Source organism: Myotis daubentonii, chromosome 2 (genome assembly GCF_963259705.1).
Source record: "Myotis daubentonii chromosome 2, mMyoDau2.1, whole genome shotgun sequence".
NCBI classification, from domain to species: domain Eukaryota; kingdom Metazoa; phylum Chordata; class Mammalia; order Chiroptera; family Vespertilionidae; genus Myotis; species Myotis daubentonii.
Genome location: NC_081841.1, coordinates 97,708,929 through 97,734,190, shown reverse-complemented (window position 1 = coordinate 97,734,190; position 25,262 = coordinate 97,708,929). Strand labels below are relative to the sequence as shown.

The 25,262-nt window shown below is 36.0% G+C and overlaps 1 protein-coding gene across 14 annotated transcripts in view; it reads right to left on the bottom strand.

Moving 5' to 3' along the window:
* The window catches only part of WNK1 (WNK lysine deficient protein kinase 1), a 151,587-nt gene that overhangs the window by 33,637 nt on the left and 92,688 nt on the right, over positions 1 to 25,262 (bottom strand). For 7 of the 14 annotated variants that reach the window (XM_059683922.1, XM_059683923.1, XM_059683919.1 and 4 more), the window contains exons 5-11: positions 22,102 to 22,190; positions 19,970 to 20,189; positions 18,352 to 18,685; positions 16,454 to 16,641; positions 10,619 to 11,854; positions 8,504 to 8,587; positions 407 to 556 (exon numbers count right to left, since the gene is read on the bottom strand). In XM_059683922.1, coding sequence (XP_059539905.1) covers positions 407 to 556; positions 8,504 to 8,587; positions 10,619 to 11,854; positions 16,454 to 16,641; positions 18,352 to 18,685; positions 19,970 to 20,189; positions 22,102 to 22,190 — 2,301 coding nt within the window. Of the gene's footprint in view, positions 1 to 406; positions 557 to 8,503; positions 8,588 to 10,618; positions 11,855 to 13,683; positions 13,933 to 15,996; positions 16,030 to 16,453; positions 16,642 to 18,351; positions 18,686 to 19,969; positions 20,190 to 22,101; positions 22,191 to 25,262 lie in introns of all 14 variants that reach the window. The other 7 variants (XM_059683926.1, XM_059683925.1, XM_059683928.1 and 4 more) reach the window with 2 other exon arrangements.

Genomic DNA, 25,262 nt, shown 5'->3' with positions numbered 1-25,262 from the left:
AGAAATCATTCTATAAAAGGGGTTTTTATGACTTACTATCATTAGGCAATGAGGGATAAAACAATGCATAAATCTACATGAAAATACAGCATATTCCCTGGAATATTAGATAGCTGACACAACTCTAGAAAATGTAACATTTATTAACCCACCAGTTCTAATTCTTGTCAAAATGATTTTAGACTCTTGTTAAACCTAAAAGTTAAATATTTTTAGATGGTCACTGCTCAGTATGTATCCATTTACATTAAACAATGCATATGCACAAAAGGAGCAATTTTTTACTTCATTTTTGCAAAGAAACAAACAACTTTGATATTGCACTATTAGAGAAAGTAGAAGTCTATCTACATGAAAGAAAAGGTTACATGGAATTCCCTTTAGCATACTCTTAGGAACCATTTACCTGTTTTCCAGCTGATACTTGAGGCAAGACCTGTGAAGCCTGAGGCTGACTCACTGGCTGTGCAGTAGTGGCCTCACTGGAGGTTGTTGTCTGTGGAAGTGAATACTGCACTGTCTGTTGAGGGGGGGCTGTCTGTTGTATTCCCTGTTGCTGAGAATAAAATATAATTACTCAGTTTTATTTCAAGTCATTAATAGCATGTTTTCAAGGAATTACGTTTACCTAAGGCCTTCAGTGTCTGAAAATGATTTTAGTAATCAAGACAAACCCAAATTCATCAGTTCCCCTTTACATTTCTCTTTTTCCTCTGGTGTTCTTTACTTGTGGTGGTACCACCAAGAACAATTAATCAGTGTTTCAAAACTTGAGTCACCACTGGTTCTTCACTCAGCATTCCCCCTTGCCTCAATAGCATGTCATTTATAAAGATCTTTAGATACCATATCCAAATAGGTCCTACCTCCTCCAACCCCACTACCCCTTTTTTTCCTATTTCTCCATTATCAGCTCTCACTTTGGTCCTCTATTAAACTAATCCAATCTCCCCCTTTAATCTTTCCAAAATCTATTTTATAAACTGTATAATTAATTTACTTGAAAAATAGCTCTGGTTATAGCTACAAAATAGTGAGAAGAGCATTGTATTAGGAATTTTAGTTTTATCATTTACTAGCTGTAATACCTTAGAGACTGTTCACTTTACTGCCAAAATGAAGTTTCCTTCTTTGAAAATAAGGATACTGTCAACTCAAGTCAAAGCAGGACAAAGGAAATGACTTTTGGGAGTCAACATATGCTGGCCACTCTGGTGTAACACACTTAAACTTAATGCATGACACATATTTGTACTCAAATACTAATTTTTATAATAAATTAATTGCTCCCTTTTGTGTAACAAAAATCTGAACTTCATAGCTGACTTAAGGTTTTCTAATACCTATAACTAATTTAAAAAATTATAATTCAAAAACAATACCTGTTTGTAATAAAAATTTTAACAAATACATCAGATTATAAAGTTAAATGAAAATACCCCAACCTCATTTCTCAGTGGCAACCACTATTAGTTTAGTGCATCTTTATGATTTTTTTATATATATAAATACATTTTCCTTTATTAAAATAAAAACATGCCTATTATATAAAAAGTGTTCTCTAACATGTTTTCATTTCATTTATCAATGGCATCAATGTTCCAATGATGACTATTTTCGTTGATTTCTTAGAAAAATAAAATCACCAGTAGTCATGTTCATTTTATTCTTATTTAACTATTTCTGATAATGCAATTTTCTTATTTTAACTTAAAAAAATGAGGGACAAATGGCTGTTGAATTATGTAAAATATTTTCAGCAACTAAGATATATCTATCATATTTATGCAACTATAAGGCAACCCTGAATATAAGAAAACTCTGTTTTCCCACTGAAAAGAACAACAAAAAACTGGCACACTTTTTTGGTCAACTTGAATATATTTAAACTTTAAGGAATTTACATGGAAATACTACAATTATCTAAGGTATTAATTCATATACCTAAATAAGATTGCATATTATATAAGTACTAGAGGCCTAGTGCACGAAATTCGTGCACGCGAGGGGGCGGGGGAGGGTACCTCAGCCCGACCTGCACCCTCTCCAATCTGCGAGCCCTCGGGGGATGTCCAACTGCCAGTTTAGGCCCGATGACAGATCAGGCCTAAACTGGCAGTTGGAGATCCCTCTCACAATCTGGGATCTCTGGTTCCTAACCACTCACCTGCCTGCCTGCCCCCCTGATCCCCCTAACTGCCCTCCCCTGCTGGCCTGATCACCCCTATTAACTTTTTTTTTTTTTTTAATCTTATCCCCTTCACACACAGTTGTATTTGACTTCCTTATTGGCTTCTCCCTCTCACACAATTTTTCTCTCTCCTTTATTGTAACACTTTTTCCTACTAACTCATCATTTACAAACTTTTTTTCCCTCCTAATTTCCTAATTCTGTTCCATCATCCTTCTTCCCATCTTTCTCTTACCCTTCCTCCCTCCCCACATTCCTTCTTTCCTTTATCTTTACCCTGCCCGCCCTCCCCTTTTCCTTCCTTCCCACCTTAATATTTTTCTTCACTTCCTCGGACGGCTTTGCTCCCTCCCCCATTTCTTCCTTCTTCCCATTCTCCTTCAAAACTTTCCTTCCCTCCCTCTTTCTCTCATCCTACCTTTCCCATACATTGTTCTCTACTTAATTCCACTGTTTTAATATCTATCTACCTGCCTAATTTTTCACTATCATTTATCTTTTTTTCTTTTCTAACTCCTACTTTTAAAATCTGTCCCCAGTACACAACTATATTTGATTTTCATTATAGCTCCTACAGTTCACTCATATATCCTCTTTCCTTCTTTAACTCTGCTCTCTATTGACTCTTTTATAAAAAATTTCCCTCATTCCTTCCCTTCTTAAAACTTCTGTTCGGGGGTGGGGTGGGGAGGTGCATTAACTCCCAGCCCAGGGTTCAGCCCCAGCCAGAGGTTCACCGTCCCACCCCCTGCCCCGCCCTCCCCGCCGTTGTCCTGCTCCCATTCCCAGCGGGTTAGCTGAGGTCCGCGCAGCCTGGGCGCTGCTGCCACAAAGCAGGAGTGCCTCCACATAGAAGGCCTTAGACCGTCCACCACTCCATCCTGGACCCGTGAGCACCTCCCCACCAACGGCCCGCGTCGGGGGCCACTGCCCTCCTCCCGAGTCTGGGTGGGGCTCCCCACTCGCCACCTGTGCCCTGCCCCTCACCAGGTGCACCTGCCCGCCCCCCCCCCCCCCCGTGGTTGCCACGCCCTCCTGCGTGCAGCCCCATGTTTCCTTCCCTTTTCTATTCCTGCATCTTTTTCTTGTCCCGTTTCTGTATTTCTCTTTCTCCTCTCAGCCTGTCTGCATGCAGGCCTGCCTTCCTCTCCCTCTCCTTTCTTATTCCCTCCTATCATATCCTATCCTACCCCGAGCCTTGCAGCTGCCTGAGCAGAGGGCAGGGATGCAGCCTGTTGACCTTGTTGTGATGTGACGCTGTAATGGATGATATGTATTTTCATCTATTATTATATAGGATAGTAATTTCTTGACTTTTATTTTAAAACCCATCCTGTCAGAATTTGTTTATAAATATTTCCAAACACATAGATTATTTTTAAGATCCTTACATTTGTTCTCGCCAGTTTTATTCCATTAATATTTTTTGGTTATTGTTCAAAATAAAGGACATTAAGAGCTCTGTGACATGAAAGTATGATAAAGCTTGAATACAGTATATGGTGATTCCCTTCTTCATACTAAAGAAAATGGATAAATTTGAGGAAAAAAAATCCCTACCTTATATTTGGGTATGTGATTATCTCTCCCAACAGCATAAATGCAGAACCATGTTTACATCAAGATTGAGACTCAATCAGCTCACTCCAATCAGCCTTTTTTTTTTCTCTTTAGAATATTCTTTATTCTTTTTAAAAATATATATATATATATATATTATTGATTTTTTATAGAGAGGAAGAGAAAGGGAGAGGGATAGAGTGTTTGAAACATCGATGAGAGGAACATCAATCAGCTGCCTCCTGCACATCCCCCACTGGGGATGTGCCCACAACCAAGGTACATGCTCTTGACTGGAATCGAACCTAGGACCCTTCAGTCTGCAGGCCGACGCTCTATCCACTGAGCCAAACCAGTTAGGGCTATTCTTTATTCTTACATCTGAGACTAACCGATAGTTAGAGTCCAGTTCAAATGGGATCTCTTTCACAAAGCTTTCCTGATATTCCCCTCACTGTTATGTAATGTCTCTCATTTCATGAAACAATTGGGTAGCAGTTAAATGGTGAATTATGAAAGCAGATTACTTGGATTAAATTCTGTTATCCATCTTTTATAAGCTGTATAAGCGTGAATAAATCACTCTACTTCTTTAGATCTCATCTTGGCTTTCCCATCTGCACAATGGAAATAATGATAGTACCTATACTACAAGGTTCAATAAGGATTAAATAAAAATGCAGGCTAGTGCTCTGTACACTGTATATAATGTTAGCCATTATCCTTATTTGTTTTGTAGGAGTTGACATATATGTCTACTAGGGTAGTTAGGGTCCCTGAAAGAAGTCAGAGCTGGTCCCTTTTGGGCCTCGGCATAACCTGTGGCTCTTCAGAGCATGAACTCAATTAGGAAAATAAATTGCTTACTTAGTTGGGAGGTGGTGCTGATGAGAACAGTAAAAAATGAACAGTATTTATAGACATAAACCCTCACTCTTTGCTTAAAATAACTGAGAGGCATGTACGCCAATTGTACCTTAGAACATTTGGGGAGAAGTGGCTCTTTTGGATAGACCAGGAGTATGTGGTGATTTTTTGTGTGCACAATCACACTGGCTAATAACCAACACATCAGCCAACCAGGTATTATTTAGCACAGTAGCTTGGCACCAGCTTTGCATAAACTTGCCTCATGAAACCAGTTCAAACCAGCCTATCCTGACTGTGTACTATCTGTTAAACATGGGTGCTGAATAAAAAAATATTCATGAACCTCAATTAAACAGAAACTAAGAAATACCTGAAGATTTTACATGTGCCCTTCAGAAGAAGTTACTAAGTAAGTAGGGCAGCTCATGAGTTTTCTTGTGGAAACAAACTAAGTTTTCCAGTAGAAAGAAGCAGCTATTTTTTAGTACCTCATACCACTAAAAGGTATTCAATAAAAACACGAGGGACTCTCATAGCCAGTTAGCCTGGAGGTCAAATCACCCACGGTATTGCCATCAACAATCAAGGCTTAACTACAACAAGACTGCGCACAAAGACCACTAGGGGGTGCACCAAGAAACCATAAAAAATGTGGAGACAAAGAAACAGGACAAAACTGTCAATGGAGGATATTGAGTTCAGAACCACACTTTTAAGGTCTCTTAAGAACTGTCTAGAAGCCACCGATAAATGTAGTGAGATCCTCAAGAAAACTAATGAGACCCTCGATGTTATGATAAAGAACCAACTAGAAATTAAGCATACACGGACTGAAATAACGAATACTATACAGACTCCCAACAGCAGACCAGAGGAGCGCAAGAATCAAGTCAAAGATTTGAAATGCGAAGAAGCAAAAAACACCCAACCAGAAAAGCAAAATGAAAAAAGAATCCGAAAATGCGAGGATAGTGTAAGGAGCCTCTGGGACAGCTTCAAGCGTACCAACATCAGAATTATAGGGGTGCCAGAAGATGAGAGAGAGCAAGATATTGAAAACCTATTTGAAGAAATAATGACAGAAAACTTCCCCCACCTGGTGAAAGAAATAGACTTACAGGTCCAGGAAGCGCAGAGAACCCCAAACAAAAGGAATTCAAAGAGGACCACACCAAGACACATCATCATTAAAATGCCAAGAGCAAAAGACAGAGAGAATCTTAAAAGCAGCAAGAGAAAGAAACTCAGTTACCTACAAGGGAATACCCATACGACTGTCAGCTGATTTCTCAACAGAAACTTTGCAGGCCAGAAGGGAATGGCAAGAAATATTCAAAGTGATGAATACCAAGAACCTACAACCAAGATTACTTTATCCAGCAAAGCTATCATTCAGAACTGAAGGTCAGATAAAGAGCTTCACAGATAAGGAAAAGCTAAAGGAGTTCATCACCACCAAACCAGTATTATATGAAATGCTGAAAGGTATCCTTTAAGAAGAGGAAGAAGAAGAAAAAGGTAAAGATACAAATTATGAACAACAAATATGCATCTATCAACAAGTGAATCTAAGAATCAAGTGAATAAATAATCTGGTGATCATAATAGAATCAGGGACATAGAAAGGGAATGGACTGACTATTCTTGGGGGGGAAAGGGGTGTGGGAGATGCGGGAAGAGACTGGACAAAAATCGTGCACCTATGGATGAGGACAGTGGGTGGGGAGTGAGGGCAGAGGGTGGGAGGGGAACTGGGAGGAGGGGAGTTATGGGGGGAAAAAAGAGGAACAAATGTAATAATCTGAACAATAAAGATTTAATTAAAAAAAATAAAAACATGAAAAAAGCAACAAATCCCTTATCCATTATATTTCAGAAACCCATGAAATAAAGTAAATTTCAGCTAAAATACATTTCTTGCCTAGCTCTAATAAAACTAGAGATTTGGCTTCCTAAGGGGTAAAATAAAAATTATATCTAAAAACAGACTCTACTCATATAGTACAGAAGATTTACAATCTTTCTTTAAAATTTATGGAAACCCAGTAGCTACAACAAATAAGTGCAGCTTCTTGGGTACCTCTACAGAATCTTAAGTCCCTACAGAACTTTAATACAGAAGAAAAGAATGCTATAGAAACCTTGAATTCTGGCTTGTAATTTTTAGTTCTATTCATTTACAGGTTTATATGAGCATGGAAAATTAAGTATTTTAAACTGCAAATACTTGACCCAATTTTATGATTCTCCTTAACTTAAATATCATGCTATATTTAAAATAAGTCACAAAATAAAAGTTATCTAAAAAAAAAAATCACAAACATAAATTCTTATTTGTACTGTAGAGATAGCCATTTAGCCATATTTTTTTCTACAGAAGAGTCAACTACCTAATTCTTTTAACCTGATATTTATGGAATTGTTTAAATAGAGTAAGATATATAAGAAATTCCTATAGAAAGGGAAAAACAGAGTACACCCTTATATTTGCTCAGTTTATTGGTATTGGCTCTGTGTCTAAAAACACACAAATTAGGAGACTGGTATCCATGATAATGCTTCTATCCTCAGCCAGCTTTATTTAACTTTTAATCTGTATTCTTATTGGGGGTTAATATTAAAATAGAATTTGTTAAGGTTGGCAAAAATATGACTACTCAACTGAACTATAAATATATATACATTCAAATATTTGTCTGAAACAGAAGGAGCAAGACAAAGCATATAATTCCCAACAGTTACATTCTATAAGATAGAGGTGTTCACAGAGTTAAACGTGTATATAGCCAAAGTAACCTTGTACAAAGAACACCTGATCTTAAACTAGTATCATATGACTACATGGTCACATGCTGGACCAAAAGCAGGCAATTTGTAATAAGAATTACAAGCTTTGGCTCTGGCCGGGTGGCTCAGTTGGTTGGAGTGTTGTCACTTATACCAAAAAAGGTTGCCGGTTCAATCCTCAGTTGGCTTGCATGTAGGAGGCAACAGTATCAGTGGTTCTCAACCTGTGGTCGTGACCCCTTTGGCGGTCAAACAACCCTTTCACAGGGGTAGCCTAAGACCATCCTGCATATCAGATATTTATATTACAATCATAACAGTAGCAACATTACAGTTATGAAGTAGCAATGAAAATAATTTTATGGTTGGGTCACAACATGAGGAACTGTATTTAAAGGACCAGAGGTTGAGAACCACTGAGTTAGATGATGTTTCTCTCTCTGTTTCTCTCTCTGTTTCTCTCTCTCTCTCTCTCTCTCTCTCTCTCTCTCTCTCTTTCTTTCCTCTCTCCCTCCTGCTAAAAATCAATAAACATATTCTCAGGTAAGGATTAACAACAACAAAAAAGAATTAAAGGCTCTGTTTCAAAAATCAATAGGAACAGAAGCCAATTTACAATTTGGTGGTTCAAAAACACACTTTGTAGGAAACTATGTACCATATAGTAACTATAAATTTTATTTGAAACAGTTAATAAATATTGAATTGTGCCAAAAAGCATTATTTCCATGCAAATAACTATTACAAATATCACCAGTGATGATGCTCACAAAAGAACAAGTCATATATATATAAGTGAAAATAGAATTGATATTCTTTGTATTGTTAAATTATGTATTGAATTATCTGTTTAAGAAGGCAGATAAATTTGACCAGCATCAATGATTCTTTTAATCTAGAAGACTGTTCAAAAATACATTAAATAAAGGAGAGTTTCTAAAATGTTACTGAATATGAGATATGTTATGCCTCTTGATTTTCCTTTCAAACACTTAGTAAGTAGGCCATTTACATCAGAAATTTAATTCAAGAAAGATGTAAAACAGTGTATTGGCTACTGCTAATCCATAAAATGTAGCAATGAATTGTTCTCACCTGCTGAGAATGTTGTATGGGTTGGGAAGATGAAACCCCTGTTACAATACTTGAGCATGGCTGACCCTGGCTCTGCCCCTGTGCCTAGAGAAAAAAAGTAAATACAACAAATTAGAAAAGCACTGAAGTAAATGTACAGAGAAGTCAGGCTTTGGCAATAAATGTTAAGCTCCTGAGAGTTCGCTTGAGTAAGATGAAACATTAGATTGATAAAGTATATATGAAGAGACTGTTGGGGAATCTTTTGTAAGAAAAGGTTAAGAAAAGAACATACTCTGATCCTATGCAAAAACCACTGATAGTTAAAACCTAACCATTTCTGCTCAGGCTATAATTTTAGCTAAAAATTGTAAGATTCCTAATATAATTGTTAATGACAATAATCAGGAAAAAGTAAGAATATCAATGTAAAAAATACCCCTCTGTATGTGAACAATTAAAGAAAAAAGGGCATTTGATAATGCTAATTTGGTTCCTTTTGCTATTTCTTGTAGTGCCATGGTGACTTTTATGAAAAAGTGCAAAAAAAAAAAAATCTGTTATCATTAATTGCTTACAGTATTAGTTCTCAAGCAAGGACAATTTTGCCCTCACCTCAGAGGACATTTGGCAGTATCTGGAGACGTTTTTGGTTGATGCTACTGGAATCTACTGGGAAGAGGCCAAGGTTGCTGTTAAACATCCTACACTGTGCAGAACAGTTATCCCAAACAAACAATTATCCAAAGTAAAACATCAATAGTGTTGAATTTGAGAAAACCTGACCTACAAAAGTCTAAGTTAAAATAACAATATGAGAAATGAATGTGGGGCTTTACAAAAGGTTTCTTTGAAGGTTCCTTGGATATAACATGTCACTACATCTTAACCACTATACACATTCATTGTTTCTGCAATAAGTCTATAAATTAACTACTTGATATTTGAAATTTTATTTTGGAAATTTAAAGAAGAACGGCTGGCAGTGCATTAAGATTTACAGTACAGACTGACAACTAGTGTAATGATGTGAGTGTACTGTATACCCATGCAGTATAATTTTAAAGTTTCTGGATCTTTTTTATTCTTGTTACTATTCTAAGTAAATGATACACGTTAGGTACACTTTCAGGGTTCTTTATGCCCACATAGGAAGCAAGTACAAAGGAGAACATACAGTTTTTTATAAAAGAGTGGAATATTTTAAAGATCCAAATGATGTCTTAAATATATAATTGCATAATCTCCTACACAGATCTTAATAAGACTTATAAGTTTGATAAAAATGTATCAAAATATATAAAATAGCTAATACTAAATTCACATCTTGAATTCTATTATGGACATTACTTGGTCTTTATTTGTAAGAGTGCATAAGCTCATAAACATAAATAACAAAATTTATATTTGTTGATAAAAACACCAAGGCCTGGGATATTTAATGTTCCTTAGCTTGCAACATATATCACAAGTTCTTAAAACAAATGTTAAAAAACCCCACCACCCACACAAGATTCTAACTTAGTTGCTATAAATTAGAATTAGTTAACTTTATGGATTAACATTTTATTTGGATATATACAGTGACTTGTTAGATTGATGCCTTTTTAAAAAGGCATCTTCATTTTGTTAAAACAAACTCTTGAGACGTTTCCTTTCTGTCTTTTAAAATCCTTCCACACTAATGAAAATTCTGTGTATTGTTTATTCTATGTAAAAAAAAGGTTTTTGGTTGTTGTTTTTTAAACTAGCCATGTTTATTTCTAGGGAGGAAGAAATACTTTACATTAGTATTTATAAATAAGTAATGTTGAGTCAACATCACAATATAGACATCTACTTTTTTACTACTAGTTTTAAATATGCTATCTATGGATAAAAGTAATTGATTTTGATAACCAACTAAAATTCTAGTTTTTCTTTTTCTAAGGGTTTGCATATATTATAGGTAAATTAGGCAGCTTCTCTCTCATATTTTGTTCTTAAATACAAATAGTTTATAATACTCCCAAATGAAGAAATTCAATAATAAATTAAATAAAATAATATTCCTCATAAATGAAAAGGAGGGACAGAAAATTTAAATGTAATGATGCGTAGTAGGGTAGTTTAAAATAGTGGAAGTTTTCCTATAACCTGTGGATGGAGTGCAGATCCTCCTGAAGAATATGAGGCAGATAAAACCTGCTGAGATGTGGTTCCTTGGGGGAAACAGAAGAAAAGTGGGGATTCTTGTAACACTGTCTGAGGCAGACGGATAAAGGGTAATGAGACGTCAGAGCCATAAGGTGCAGCTGCTCCCCCTGTAGGGGGAGGTGATTGAAAATCACTGGGGTCTGAAGAAGTAATTTGTGAGGAATCACTGGAATATTCTGGGCTTCCTATTGGCCAGTTCTGTCCGATAGGCTCTATCACAGAAACGGTCAATTCTGGGACATAATTATGCTGTTCTTCAGTCACAGGCTGCAGGTGGCCATGTAATCCAACTGGTTGAGGAGGTGATTCTTCCTGATTCAAGTCCATTGCAACCTGTCGATTTCGGTAAGCACGCTGAGGTAAAACTCCCCCTCCTTCTCCTGAAGAGGAGCTTGGAGTGTGAACATGAAATTCAAATACATAATTGCTTCTGCTCTCATTGTTATGAGTTAACACAGCAGGCGCAGAATGAGGAACAAAGACAGGGTGAAATTTCAAACATGTAGCATCTGTACTGATAGGTGCAGAAATGCTAGAGAGGGGAGATCCTGGACTCAATCCAGAATCTAATCTTAAATTCTGAAGGTGTCCTACCAAGAAAGCCTGTCCAGACGGAAATTCAAAGACAGAACGTGAGGTAGGGCCCCCTTGTACTGGCTTCTGTTCAGGTATCTGTTTCATAGGACTTGACAGTACTGGTGAGTTGTATGGAATACCCTCATACTGTTCTGCCACCCGGGCCTGGTATTGTACCCCAGCTAGATACAAGGCTTCCTGAGGAACAAAACTGTGAGCTTCTTCTGAAAGTACTAGTCCAGGTCTACAGTCACTGTAAACTTGAGGTGGTTCAAACAAAGGATTGACCGGTATCTCACATGGCTCTCCAGTTATTCTACTGGCTGTAGTACCCAGCATAACTACGGCCTCTGGTGTCCAGTTAGCTGGGCTGCCACCAGGTGGAAGAAGATTTTGGCCAACAGTCCTCAGCAGGGGTTGGAAGTGGTGAGTTTGGGCTTCCAGGAAGGAGGTGCTCTTACGCCGCTGGGAAATGGCCACCTTCGGTGGACAGGTGGGAGGTGGTGAAAAGGAAACTGGACGTTCATGAATAGTTGGGAAAAATATCTGTGATTCTGGGTATGTTGGGGTCCCCCCACACGGATGCACCATGGACTGAGGCTGTATCAACATGAATAAGACAAGTAATTCATACATTCATATGTGAAATTACATTTGACATGCACAACTGGATAGCTCTGTGTAACCCTATGAAATGGTTACACCAAATTTAAAATTAATAAAGAAATAACAATACTTGTAGAAATTATGTGCATAGTGAAAATCCATTAAATACATCCAGGGTCCATGTAATTATTTTGTGGGACTCTTTGCATCAGATAAAAGCTACTTTTCCACAAATTTCCATTCTCAACTTTCCTTTCTCAAAAGAATTTAACTTTCTAAGTGATTATTTTACTTTTACCTACAATTAACATGCTTACTCTTTTTTTTTTAACATGCCAACTCTTAGACTTAATATAAATTACATCAGTAGAGAAAGAGTTAAGGAAAAACAATAAACCCAACAATTTTTATAATATAAGAAATGCATTTTAATTTAAGCTACTATACAAAGTCTATCTATATTTTCTATTTATTATCCTCTCCTGTTAGAGGCTTCAGTGTTATTTTCTTATCAAGTAATCATATATCTTCTAAGTAGAAATCAGAAGAGATTTTTGGTGGATAGCAAAAGATACACAACTTGACTAGTGACAGTAATGTCTTTTTTCTGGTCTATCCCAAACCAGATACAGTTAATTTTACTACATGAAACATGTGACAGATGCCAAATTACTAAATGTCCACTTTTCTGGTTCTAGTTAAGGGTTGAATACTCTGGTGTTCAAATCAGTTGAAAAGAATATAAATAACAGCTGACTTGATACAACAGTTTTTTTTTGGGGGGGAGGTCAAAGAAGAAGTTCTGGATTTAAAACTCTAACTTTAGAATCCTACTTTGCCCTTGCCAAGTGCAAAAAGTGCACACTGTAATAATTCACTTTCATAGGCTCATTTTTTAAAAGAGTATGGTTTCATTTTTTCAATAGGGAAGACCCCAATCAAGTTAGCAAAATAGTTCTATTGTTATTTCATCACAACATCTAAAAGAGGGCTTCTATTAGTATTCAAAAGCCATATCATTCTCCTAGGTAAAAATCTGGAAGATTTGGGCATTGCTAGATCAGAATGTTAACTATATTCTCTATCTGGAAAAGCAACAGCAAGGTCCCACAGTGTTTAAAGCTTTAAAAGATAGATCTTTTATAGACATGGATGGGCCAACGAAAATCATATGTACTATATATGTGACTAATGTATTCATTAGAGTCAAGATTCCATCTTAATCAATCTAAGAAAAAAAAAATTTCATGAGGGAACATTATGTGGCCTTTTAGTTAGCTGACACATCATTTCAAACAGCTAAGAAATTAAAATCAACTTTCACTCTTCAATTATTATTCACTGACTATGGGGGAAAAATAGATTCATCCAGTTTCATTAGCATCGCTTTAGAATCAAGTGAGGAGAAAACATTTTTTGGGTATTGTTTGATAAAGGCAAAATTTGCCTTTGATTAAGCCAACAATGAACTTAAAATTAAATAATACTCATATTCTTTACTAGGATATGAAAATGCAAGGATTTGTATAGGTCAGTGGGGGATAGGAGGATATTTTTTAAAAGCTAAATTTTATTGTGTGCACACTGATATGTGTCAAGGGTGTTATAAGCATTCTCTCTCATTACCTCCTTGCATTTCCCCCCCATAAAACCTTATAACAACAAAAAAAATTTTCTATAGAAGAACTGATATCCTAAAGCATAATGTAATACTAAGTTCAGTGCTGTTATTTAATTTTTATGAAAATACTTGATGCCTGGATGTATTCATTGGTAATAAATTTTCATTTGTCAGGAAGTTTATGGTTACATACAGTACTGACAAAGAGGGAAGGCAGGCTGGAGCGTCGGTGCTTGCGCTGAGTGGCAGAGTGCATAGGCAGGACACTCTCCAATGCTTTACAAAGCTTTTCGGCAAAAGTTTCCTCAGGGGCAGTCCGAAGGAGGGGAGGAGAAAGAGGTGCAGACTGCACTGGTGGTGGGGTGGAAGGAGCACTGGGAGAGATGCGGGACAGAGAGGGAACAGCAGAAAGATGGGGAACACAAACCGACATGCTACGGCCACGACGAGGCTAAACAGAAAACAAACACACACATGAAAAACACAGTACTTTGAAAACAAAATAACCAAATGTACAATGATAACAGGGCAAAGCTGACATAAAGAAACATTCTTTCCCCCCCAATTCCACAAAGCCAATTTTTTTTGGAGAGAAATAATTCCAGAAAGCACACCTGGCTGATCATATTTATTCTCTCTATACTGTTGGTCAAGTACAGGTTTTTTTAATGAAGAACCATGATAATGATCGATTATCTTCCTAAATATTCTAAAATAACATGAATTATTGTGATTGTATGAATAAGAATGAGTGACTGAGGTAGCAGAACATAGGGTAAACAATGAATATTGGCTTATAGTTTCTGCAAACTTCTAAAGATTAGAAAAGAATGAATTCTATTAGTTGAATGCATATTACAAGATACAGAAGATTTTAAGTCTGGATTACTTTGCAGGAGCTCTGGAAGCCTCAGAAAAGGTTTCTCATTTCTACTGAGTAGGCATCAGATTAAAAAAGTTATTGGCTCACAGTATTTTATTTATTTCGCTTGCCTATATCTGTAAAGGTAATTTAAAAAGTCATTTTCTACTAGGAAAAGCATTATCTTTCTAGTAGTAATTCACAATAGATACAGGAAATATTGTGTATTTATATTAAAGTAGTCAATGGAAAATATCTTAAATGTGAATCTTTAAAAATTAACTTAAAAATTTTTTTCAGGTACATCAGAGATTCAATTTAGGTTTACAAAGTTTAAGGCACCTTAACACAAAGGTTATAATACAGCTACAAAGCAGTACATCTAATACTGCAAGGTTGTCCTGAGCAAGATTTTTATTTCCTTTTGGATATTGTAAACTGCAACTAATTACATTTTTTTCTCTCCTAAAATTGGCTGCATAGAATGCTATGAGCCAAATTTATGTCCTGCCAGCAGCAAGTATTTAAGTATCATTGTATGATTATGTATTTCATTCCTGGTTCTATTTTTCTCCACCCTTGTTTCTCTTTTATTCTAACTTCTAAATTCTACATATAATTGATATATTATTGTAAGTTACAATAAAATCTTTCTTGAATAAGAAAATTATAAAAATTTATTAAGTTCTCAATATTTAATAACTTCATGATACCTCCAAAGAATATTGTCATTAAAAGGCAAGAATGTTATTAGCAGCCTGCTTTTAGCACATCAATAAATATAACTATGTTTGTGGCGCAAATAGTTAAAATCTTCATAAATGATCACTCCACTTCCTTTTCTAAAGAAGGGGCCCAATGTTCATAGCCCTGTAATGAATTAATAAAGCCAAAAATTAAAAGTAGTTTTCAAAAAGTCTAGTGTGATGATGAGAAAAAAGTCAATTATAACAAGAGTAGAAACTGACAAGAAATTCTGACAAATAATATTGCCAGATCACAGAAATACATCTATACACTCTTTATAAAGTTTTTCTAACCTATCTAATTATCTTAAAGGTCAGAAAAGTAGATTGTTAAACATTTGTACATTAGTAGTTTTCTTTGTGTTACTATGGCCATTCATCTTGAGACCTAGCCAATGTAGGACTGATAAATGGACTCTGAAATAAACACCTTTTATCCCAAGCTGTAGGATAAAAGACAAGAGCAAGCAGAAGTATTTCTTAACAGAGAAATATTTTCATTTATTAAAGAGCAAGAGTTCCACAAAATTCAGATTAAAAGCTTTCTGCGAAAGGGAAATCTACCTGTCTAAAGAGATATTATCTGATGGTCTAGTTTAATATTATAAGAAGCAAAAATGGCTAATGTAAAACATGGGGTAATAATGTGTATATATGTGTCTGTGTATGTATGTATATATAAATGTATAAAACGTTTTAGGAAATAATCTCCACAAGTTGATTCTAAAAATAAATCAGTAAGAAACAGATACCAAATAAAGGGAAAAAGCACATGAACATATAATAAGGAAGGAACTGTATCCAACACAGACTTAAGAAGGAACATACATAGCAACTAATGATTAAACACAAGCGCTAAATTAAATGGTCATACAAATAAAGGATTCTTTCACTCTGGAGTACTCACATGCAGCATTCTATAATGGTCTGAAGCTCTTACCTGTGTTTTATACAATAAAAAATCTTACAGAAAATACTTAGTAATTCTTTTAATAAGTAAGCTTTGAAAAACTCTCCTTACCCCCAACCCCCAAACATTTGTATATCTAACTTATGCTGCTCTGAACAGTTTCAACTCTAAAGTGCTAAAGAGAACATTATCATTATCTTTAATCAAAGGCAGAACAGCCTAAATCTTATACCCAGCTGACCCTTCCATATGTGTGTGTGTGTGTGTGTATTCCCTGCCCTGCCTGAACTACTCTTAATACACTCAATAATAAACCTATTTCTTTCAGAAATACACCATGTATATTTTCTACTTCAGACTCATGCTATTACCTGGATATGAGAAATAATTTAAATTTAGCACATTATCTATTGGCTCTCATTACAGGTTTACACTCTCTTAAGCTGTTACTTACCATACTTGAGGGTGGATATACCCCATGGGGCTGAGATTGTGCTTGGACAACAGAAGCTGTGTGCCCTGGGAGTGTGCCAGTAGAATGTGCCTGTTCATGTTGGGAACCATATGAAACTGTCTGTTGGCTGCTCACTCGAGATTCTGTGAAGACAGAAGATCCCTGACCACTGTCAACAGTGCCGTCAGCTGAAGGAGAAAAACAGAGAGAGACAAATCATAAAATGGAGGTTCACATTTTCCTCATCACAAACTGATGACTTTAGGATCAAATAGTTCTTATCTTTGCACAGACCTGAACTAAATAAATAATGAATACTAGTTAATTTACTAAGTATATTTCTATATTTAAATGAGAGATCCATATGGAAGAAAGTTTTAATGTCTTAAAAAGAAAAAAATCCCTGGCTATCACAGACTCTTATTATCTTACAAATAAAGGAATTAAATGGAATGCTGTTAGCCTTAAGTTTGACATAACTTTCAAAGTCCTGAATTTGGAGATCAGTGGGTTCTTAGTATTAAGCAGGTAGTTCTGTAACTTCTAGCAGTCTCATTAGTTTCCAATTTATACATTATTCAACTTTGTTAAGAGCTAAACCAGATTAATGGGTTTAATGTAAGTTAGCTCTTAAATTATAAGTAGCTAACATAAACTTGTTCATTTTTTATTATAAATTACACTAGAGGCCCAATGCATGAAATTCATGCACTCAAGGGTGGGGTGGGGGGTGTCCCTCAATCCAGTCTGCACCCTCTCACAGTCTGGGAGCCCTCAGGGGATGTTCGACTGATGGCTTATGCCTTCTCCCTGGAGTGGGCCTAACCCAGCAGTCAGACATCCTTAGCGCTGTTGTGGAGGCGGGAGAGGCTCTGTGGGAGAGCACTGACCGCCAGGGGGCAGCTCCTGCATTGAGCATCTGCCCCCTGGTGGTTAGTGCATGTCATAGCAACCAGTGGTTCTGTGGTTTGGTCTATTTGCATATTAGCCTTTTATTATATAGGGTTTCATTTTAAGGATCTGTGAAAAGTAGAACTCCCTAAATTGGAATTTCCAAGATGAAGGAATCTGTAAAATTATCTTATATCCTTTTCACATTTCCTCACTGCCCCATCCTTCTTTCTATTAGTCATGAATGTAAGAATAGAAACAGGTAGATGGTAACCATTTCAAACTTATTATATGTTGCATTCATAATTCAAAACCAAGAGACCAGTGCAACATCATTAATAAGAAGATAAAAAGTCATGGACCTGTAGAGCATTATGCTAAGTGAAATAAGCCAGTTGGAGAAAGATAAATATCACATGATCTCACTCATTTGTGGAATATAATGAACAAAATAAACTGATGAACCAAAATAGATCCAGAGACACAGAATCTATCGAACAGATCGTCCAACCTCAGAGAGAAGGCAAGGGAGGGGAGAGTGTAAGAGATCAACCAAAGGACTTGTATGCATGCATACAAGCATAACCAATGGACATAGAGAATAGGAGGTGAGGGCATGTGCTGGGGGGGGGGGGGGATGGGGTGGGATGGGGTGAGAGCAGCTGGGGAGAGATCAATAGGGGAAAAGGAGACATATATAATACTTTAAACAATAAAGAATTTAAATTAAAAAATTCAAAACAAAACAAACAGAGGCCAGAGGGGAGAGGCAGAGAAAATAGTATCATCCAGATATGGGCCCTACCAAGTATGGGGTGGCTATTAAAGTATTCTTAGAGATGGATGATACAACTCTGCATCCACAGGAAGTAACGAGACCTCAATATAAATCTAGAATCAGAAAAGATAGTTCCCCCATTACAGTAAAACAAAATAATTTGGCCCTCTATTAAAAAAGTCAATTAGGAGTATCCTTAAAATACTTGTCCACTTCCCAAAATACTTACATAACACAGATATACTAGGTTGTTGGTACTGTAGTTGCTGATGTTGGTCTGCCTCAGGTTCTTCAGGTTCTACTTGTGTAGACACTGAAGCTGAAGTGGTAGTGGCAGTAGGTATGCCAGTGCTAGCAGAGGGGAGCTGCTTGATTCCTGCCTGGGAAGCACTTGATTGTTGATCTACTTGCTGTTTGAAACTGCTCTCTTCCTGTTTTCTTTTTTCTTGCTCCTCCCGCACCAACTGCCGCTGCTCCCGTTTTCTCTTAATTAATGACACTCTATCTTTGATGGCCTTTGCCATGGTCTTATGATCACCTTCACAGACATACCCAGACTCTACCTATAGGATAGAAATGTACATTAGGAAGCAGTAGGTTATCAAAAGAAAACAAACCAAATATAAAACAAAAAAGGCCCTTTTGGGAGAAAAGTAGAGAAGGAGAAGGCTCTCTAAGACTTGATCTTAACCAAACTGTGAAATTACTGGTCTAACATTATGCATTTTCCCACCATTTTTGTAGATACTCATGGGGTGGGTGCCAAGGCTTTGTAGAAACTTGAGAGGTGGGTAAACCTTCACTTCTTACAACAACAAAACAATGGGAAACCTAAAACCAAAGTTTTTCAATCAAATTAAGTCCCAGGAGATTCTATTCATTCTATTTCCCACTCACACATAACCATTACTATTAACCTGTGTTGCTTGACTTCCTTTCACTCCCATGGTCGGCAAACTGTGGCTCGCGGGCCACATGCGGCTCTTTGGCCCCTTGAGTGTGGCTCTTCCTAAGCCTTAGGAGTTCCCTAATTAAGTTAATAACACTGTACCTACCTATATAGTTTAAGTTTAAAAAATCTGGCTCTCAAAAGAAATTTCAATCGTTGTACTGTTGATATTTGGCTCTGTTGACTAATGAGTTTGCCGACCACTGCACTAGGCAACCACTTAACCAGATAAAACAACTGTGGTAAATATGTTAAGTAAAAGTAACAACAATTTTATTTTATTTTTTTTTAAATATATTTTATTGATTTTTTACAGAGAGGAAGGGAAAGAGATAGAGAGTTAGAAACATCGATGAGAGAGAAACATCGATCAGCTGCCTCCTGCACATCTCCTACTGGGGATATGCCCACAACCCAGATACATGCCCTTGACCGGAATCGAACCTGGGACCTTTCAGTCCGCAGGCCGACGCTCTATCCACTGAGCCAAACCGGTTTCGGCAACAACAATTTTAAAAGTAAAAATAATTAATTTAGGGTTTATACAGATGACTGCTCAAAGGCAAATGTATCAATATTTAGAAGACCTAACTTTGCATTCTCACTAAATATGCTTATACAAACTAGGAGTCATTTAACATTAAATTCTCAAAATTACTTCAGAATGTATTCTAGTTTCTTTATTTCCATAGTCATATTCTATTCTATTAGATCCATCCATCCATCCATACCTATCTAAGTCTTTTCCTCAAAAGTAATTTTGGGGCCATTAATCAACACAATTTTATATCAATGGGATATGCCATATACACTGCTTCATAAACTGCTTTTTTGTTCAATAATATCAATATACATAAATCTGCATCAATTTTTAAATGGCTGATTAGTGATAATTTACCATTTCTTGAGCAACATCTTCTGGCACATCTCTGTCCAAGTCAAAGGAAAACTCAATAGCTTCATTGTCTTTGTATTTTCCCTTTAATTTCTTAATATCTTCAATACGTAGCCATAATTTAATGGCTATCTTTTCTCCATCATCTTCTTCTGCTAATTCTACCCGTACCCCTGTTTCCTCCTGGAAGAAGGCATGGTTCAAAAGGTCTTTGATAGAATATCTTCCAAAAAGAGAAGGGGGGAAAAACACACATAAAGCGCCATTAGATTTAAAAGATAATTTTCAAGTGTGGCTAATTATTGTTATGCTTGGAATAATGAAAAGGATTGACAAAGAACAAGGGAAATTTGTAACTCATTTTTACATTGCTCCATTTGAATAGTGTTCATAGAATTTTACTCTCAAGTTACAGAACATCATAACAATCTCATATATAACTATCATTTATGAATAAAAATGGAAAGTATTGTTACCTTTTTAATATAATTATCTAATTTAAGTTAATAGTGTACTAACAATACCAAGTAATACAAAGACTATCATAGCTTCAAAATACCATATAATTGTTTATATAGCATTTATAGTTACCAAAAAAAAATCCTCATATGTAGGATCTCATCTGATCCTTGACCAACATTCAATAAGATATCCTAATTAGGATATGGAAGTTCAGAGAGATTGAAAATCTTGCTCATAGTTATAAAAGTAGTAAATGGTGGAATTAAAACTCAAAAATAAATCTTTTGATTTCAAGTTCATTACCTTCTACTACTAGAGAAGCTTTATTTACCCCCCAAAATTCTCTCAATTCCTGTTCAACAATTTGTGTACTAGGCAGAAGTCTGATTGTGGAACAATCTTCTTTAGATAAATGGTCTCAAAATACCAGTAATCTAGTGAACTGGTCCATCCAGAAAAGAAACAGAGTAATATGTTTGAAGACTGGGAAACAAATACTCCTTTGTTTATAGTAAAAAAAGTTCTTAAAGAGATTAAGGACTCTCCAATCAGTGCATACAAAAATAGAAACCCAAATTAAATTTCTACTAAAAAGCCTTAAAGATCATGATGTTAACCTCTTCCAAATAATGAAGTTATGAAAAGAGCATGAGACTGGAGAAGGGAAGATATGGAATTCTTTAATTTGGTTGATATACCTGATTGCTCACATTCTTCTGGAGGTAGACTATGCTCAACTTACAATTTATATTTGTACAGGCTGATCTTTTTTTTTTTTTTAGAGTGTAAGGGGGGGGCATTGAAAGTGGATTATTTTTCAAAAACAGACATTGGACCTTTGCCATGCCTAACGGGTGATGAATCAGCTATATGGCAGATCAGATACCTGCCACTCCTCTGAGAAAAGTCCTCTGTTAGTACAAATGACTAAGCCAGATCTCCTCCTAAGCTTTGGGCAAAGTCGTCTCCTTTTACTCAAAGGAATTTTGATGTTTTGCTCTTCTTCAATTCTGGCACAATAAAAGCAAATCAAGACCTGTATAGTTGAGTTGATTTTCAAGAGCTAAGATTTTATTTTACCTTTTAGAATTCAATGGATAAAAAACTAAGGAATAGATTTGCTGCATTAGAGATGGAACCCTACTGAGTTTTCTGTTTTGTTGTTAATCCTCATGTGAGGATATTTTTACAATTGATTTTTAGAGACAGTGGAAGGGAGGAAGGGAAGAGGAGAAACATCGAAGTGAGAGAGACACGCTGATTGGTTGCCTTCCTGCACGCACCTGATGGAACCTGCAACCAGGTACATGCCCTTGACGGGGGAATCCAACCCACAACACTTTGGAGCATAGGCTGACTCTCTAACCACCGAGCACACCGACCAGGACTGAACTCTACTGAGTTTTATACATCAAACTGATGCTATACAAAGTTATCATTAAATGTTGATGTTTCAGGTAATTTGGTTTACTTAAACTCTACTAAACCATAGTTTTAGAACCTTTCAGTATATCAAATTTGAATACTTCAATGGACAAAATTCTACTTTTAAAGATATTATGACATTAATTGAAAACTAATTACAAGTAAAATACACCTTAGATTGAGTGTTATATTCACAGCATGTTACATTTTAGGTTTTTGTTTAAGCAACAGGTCTAGAGGCAACTTACCTTTCATCTTTGTTTTGCCGAATGCATCCTTCAATAATTTCCTTCACTTCAGGAATTGCTACTTTGTCAAAACTGGCTGGCTTCACCCCCTGAAACCCATAAAAACAGTGACAAGAACACATTAATAAAAGCAGAGCCTTTGAACTTTGACTTTCAATTGACTTTTAAGGTTCCATTAGATTGCTTTCTTATCAACCTGGCTTTTTTCTGATTTGTCTGCAGGCGCTGGTTCATGCCGGCTGAGCTGAGTAGTGTCAATGTAACTCCCACAAGACAAAAGAAAGAAACAGATGGTAGGGGTCACTTACTTCCATGGCTTCTATATGTGGCTAGCGAAAATTTTAGAATGTTGTCAACATTTTCTGCTTTGTTTTAAGTAAAAGAAGTTATTGGCTAAAAAGAAGTCCAAATACTCTAATTGGTTAGAATGTCTTTTGTTCAACCTTGTTACTTAACACATTAATCAACACAGCAATTAACTGTTTTGAACACTGAACTCATGTGTGGACATGAATTCACATGCTCAGTTTGGCAGGTATTCTATGATTACAGTACTCTCTAACAAACTCACCAAGTATAGAAGGAGTTAAGGATTTGGGCTGGTTTGGCATGAGAACTGAAGAGCAAACTGTCTTATACATATGAAACACAAAATGAAGAGTGATACATTAGACCCATATGAAAGACTAAGTGTTTAATTAATTTCAGAAGAACAGTCAATACAACTATTACATGTAATTCTAAATAGCATCACAGTGATATTTTAGAATCTTCATGAGAATTCTTTGCAAATAAAAATTTCAGCAATGTGTTGAAAGATACAAGAATAACAAAATACCCCTATCTGAGAGGTGATGTGGACAAAACCAACTCATTATTCCCAACTCATCTGATTAACCACAGACACTATCCAAGTGACATCTAAATACACAAAACATAGGAAAATAGGGCAGAGGAACTAGAAAAGTTAGAATATATATAAATTCTAATAATCTACAGTCTCAGTGACAAGATATATTAAACCAAAGTTAATGATAATTTGATAGATCACAGAAATGCATGTAATTTCTCATAGATTGAAATGAAATACAGTTGACCTTTGTGGCACTGAACCCCCCTGGGCAGTTGAAAATCCACTTGCAACTTTTGACTCCCCCAAAACTTAACAACTAATAGCCCTCTGTTGACCTTATTAGTAACATAGCTGATTAACACATATTTTGTATGATATATATTACATATTTTTTTTAAATGTAAAAAGGGACCTGCATAGTTTAAACCTGTGCTATTTGAAGGGTCAACTCAACATCAAATAGTTAGCTCAAAAAAAGTTTTCAAATACTAGAGTTGTAGTGAAATAATTATCATTATTTACTCAATGCATTATTCAAAAGTCCTAATTTAGAGGATTCTGCCTCTATGGCTAACCTTCCACAGCAAGGAACTGTGTAGTAGTGCTGATCCTAAAATTGAATCAATGTATTTAAAAGGTTCACTTCTGAGTAATGACTACAAAGATAGCAGTTTGTATTTTGCTTACTTTCAAATCCAGCAAATTAAGTTTTCCCAACTGGTCTTTGAATTCTAATAAAAATAAGAAAATAATGCTTCTGAAGCAAAAAGCTGCTTTAATTGAGCAAGGTGGTATGGTATTTCAAATTAAGGCTTAAGAAAATAGGAACTGTTTTAAGAAAAAAAAAAAATAGATGATGCATACTAAAAGTTCTCTGGTAGTAGAAACACTAGAGATTTTGTATTATATTTGTTTATAATGTTCTACAATAAACATGTAGAACTGTTTACTGTAGCAAACAAAAAAAAGCAAATTTTATTCATTAATTTAAATATATTTTTATTGATTTCAAAGAGGAAGGGAGAGAGAGAGAGAGAGAGAGAGAGAGAGAGAGGGAGAGAGAGAGATAGAAACATCAATGATGAGAGAGAATCAATGATAGGCTGCCTCCTGCTTGCCCCAGACTGGGGATCGAGCCCACAACCCGAGCATATGCCCTAAGCAGGAATCAAACTGTGACCTCCTGGTTCATAGGCTGACGCTCAAACACTGAGCCACGCCAGTGGGGCTAAAAGCAAATTTTAAAATGCTATTCATAAATGTAATGGAAAAACATTCTAAAATACTATATATTGAGTTCATAGAACATTCACTATTGGCAGAAAATTATCTGAAAGACAATTCTTTGCTAAAAGTGGACACATATATAGTTGGCCTTTGCATGTAAAAACATTCTAAATGCTACAGAAAAGCAGCAAAAGAGAATAAAGAATATGATTAGGAAAATGTTCCTTTTTCCATAAACACATTTTAGGGGAATGTAGTTTGGCCTTCTGGCAGTAAAACTCTACATCAGGGGTCCTCAAACTACGGTCCGCGGGCCACATGTAAATACAAATATTGTATTTGTTCCCGTTCTGTTTTGTTTTTACTTCAAAATAAGATATGTGCAGTGTGCATAGGAATTTGTTCATAGTTTTTTTTTAAACTATAGTCTGGCCCTCCAACAGTCTGAGGGACAGTGAACTGGCCCCCTGTTTAAAAAGTCTGAGGACCCCTGCCATATTAAGTTAATAAAGTACATATATACTGATTCTATCAAAAGTCGCTTCAATTTAGCTTAAGCATATTGGAAAGATAAAAGGATTTAATAGAAAAGTTGAATTCCGTGTGAACTGGGCAAATAGAAACAGCTGAGCTTCAGATTCCTTGTCAAGCAAATGGGAATACTTGCACAATTCACTTATCTATATTCACAGCAGCTAGAATCAAATGTAATATCTAGGTTGAAAGCTCTTTGAATTATTAAGTTTGCTGATCTAAAGCCATTTTAGACTTCAAGGAAATCAGCAAAGATAATAAAGTTTAGAGTTAAAAGGAAGCAGAGAATTCTCTTGAATAATAATCACCAAGATCCACTGTGAATCTGCTTTCAATCCTTGGTCCTTTTGTTAATCCTATCCATGCAAACATATATACACTCATGACTTTACAAATAAGAAATCAAATCTTATTTACAAATAGAAATAAGAGTGGAACAAATGAGATATAAAGTCACCAACAGCAAAACCAACTGTGCATTGTATAACACCCTGAACTATACTAGGTTATGCTACTTTTTCAACCTCTAGCTAAGATTTAGGTATGG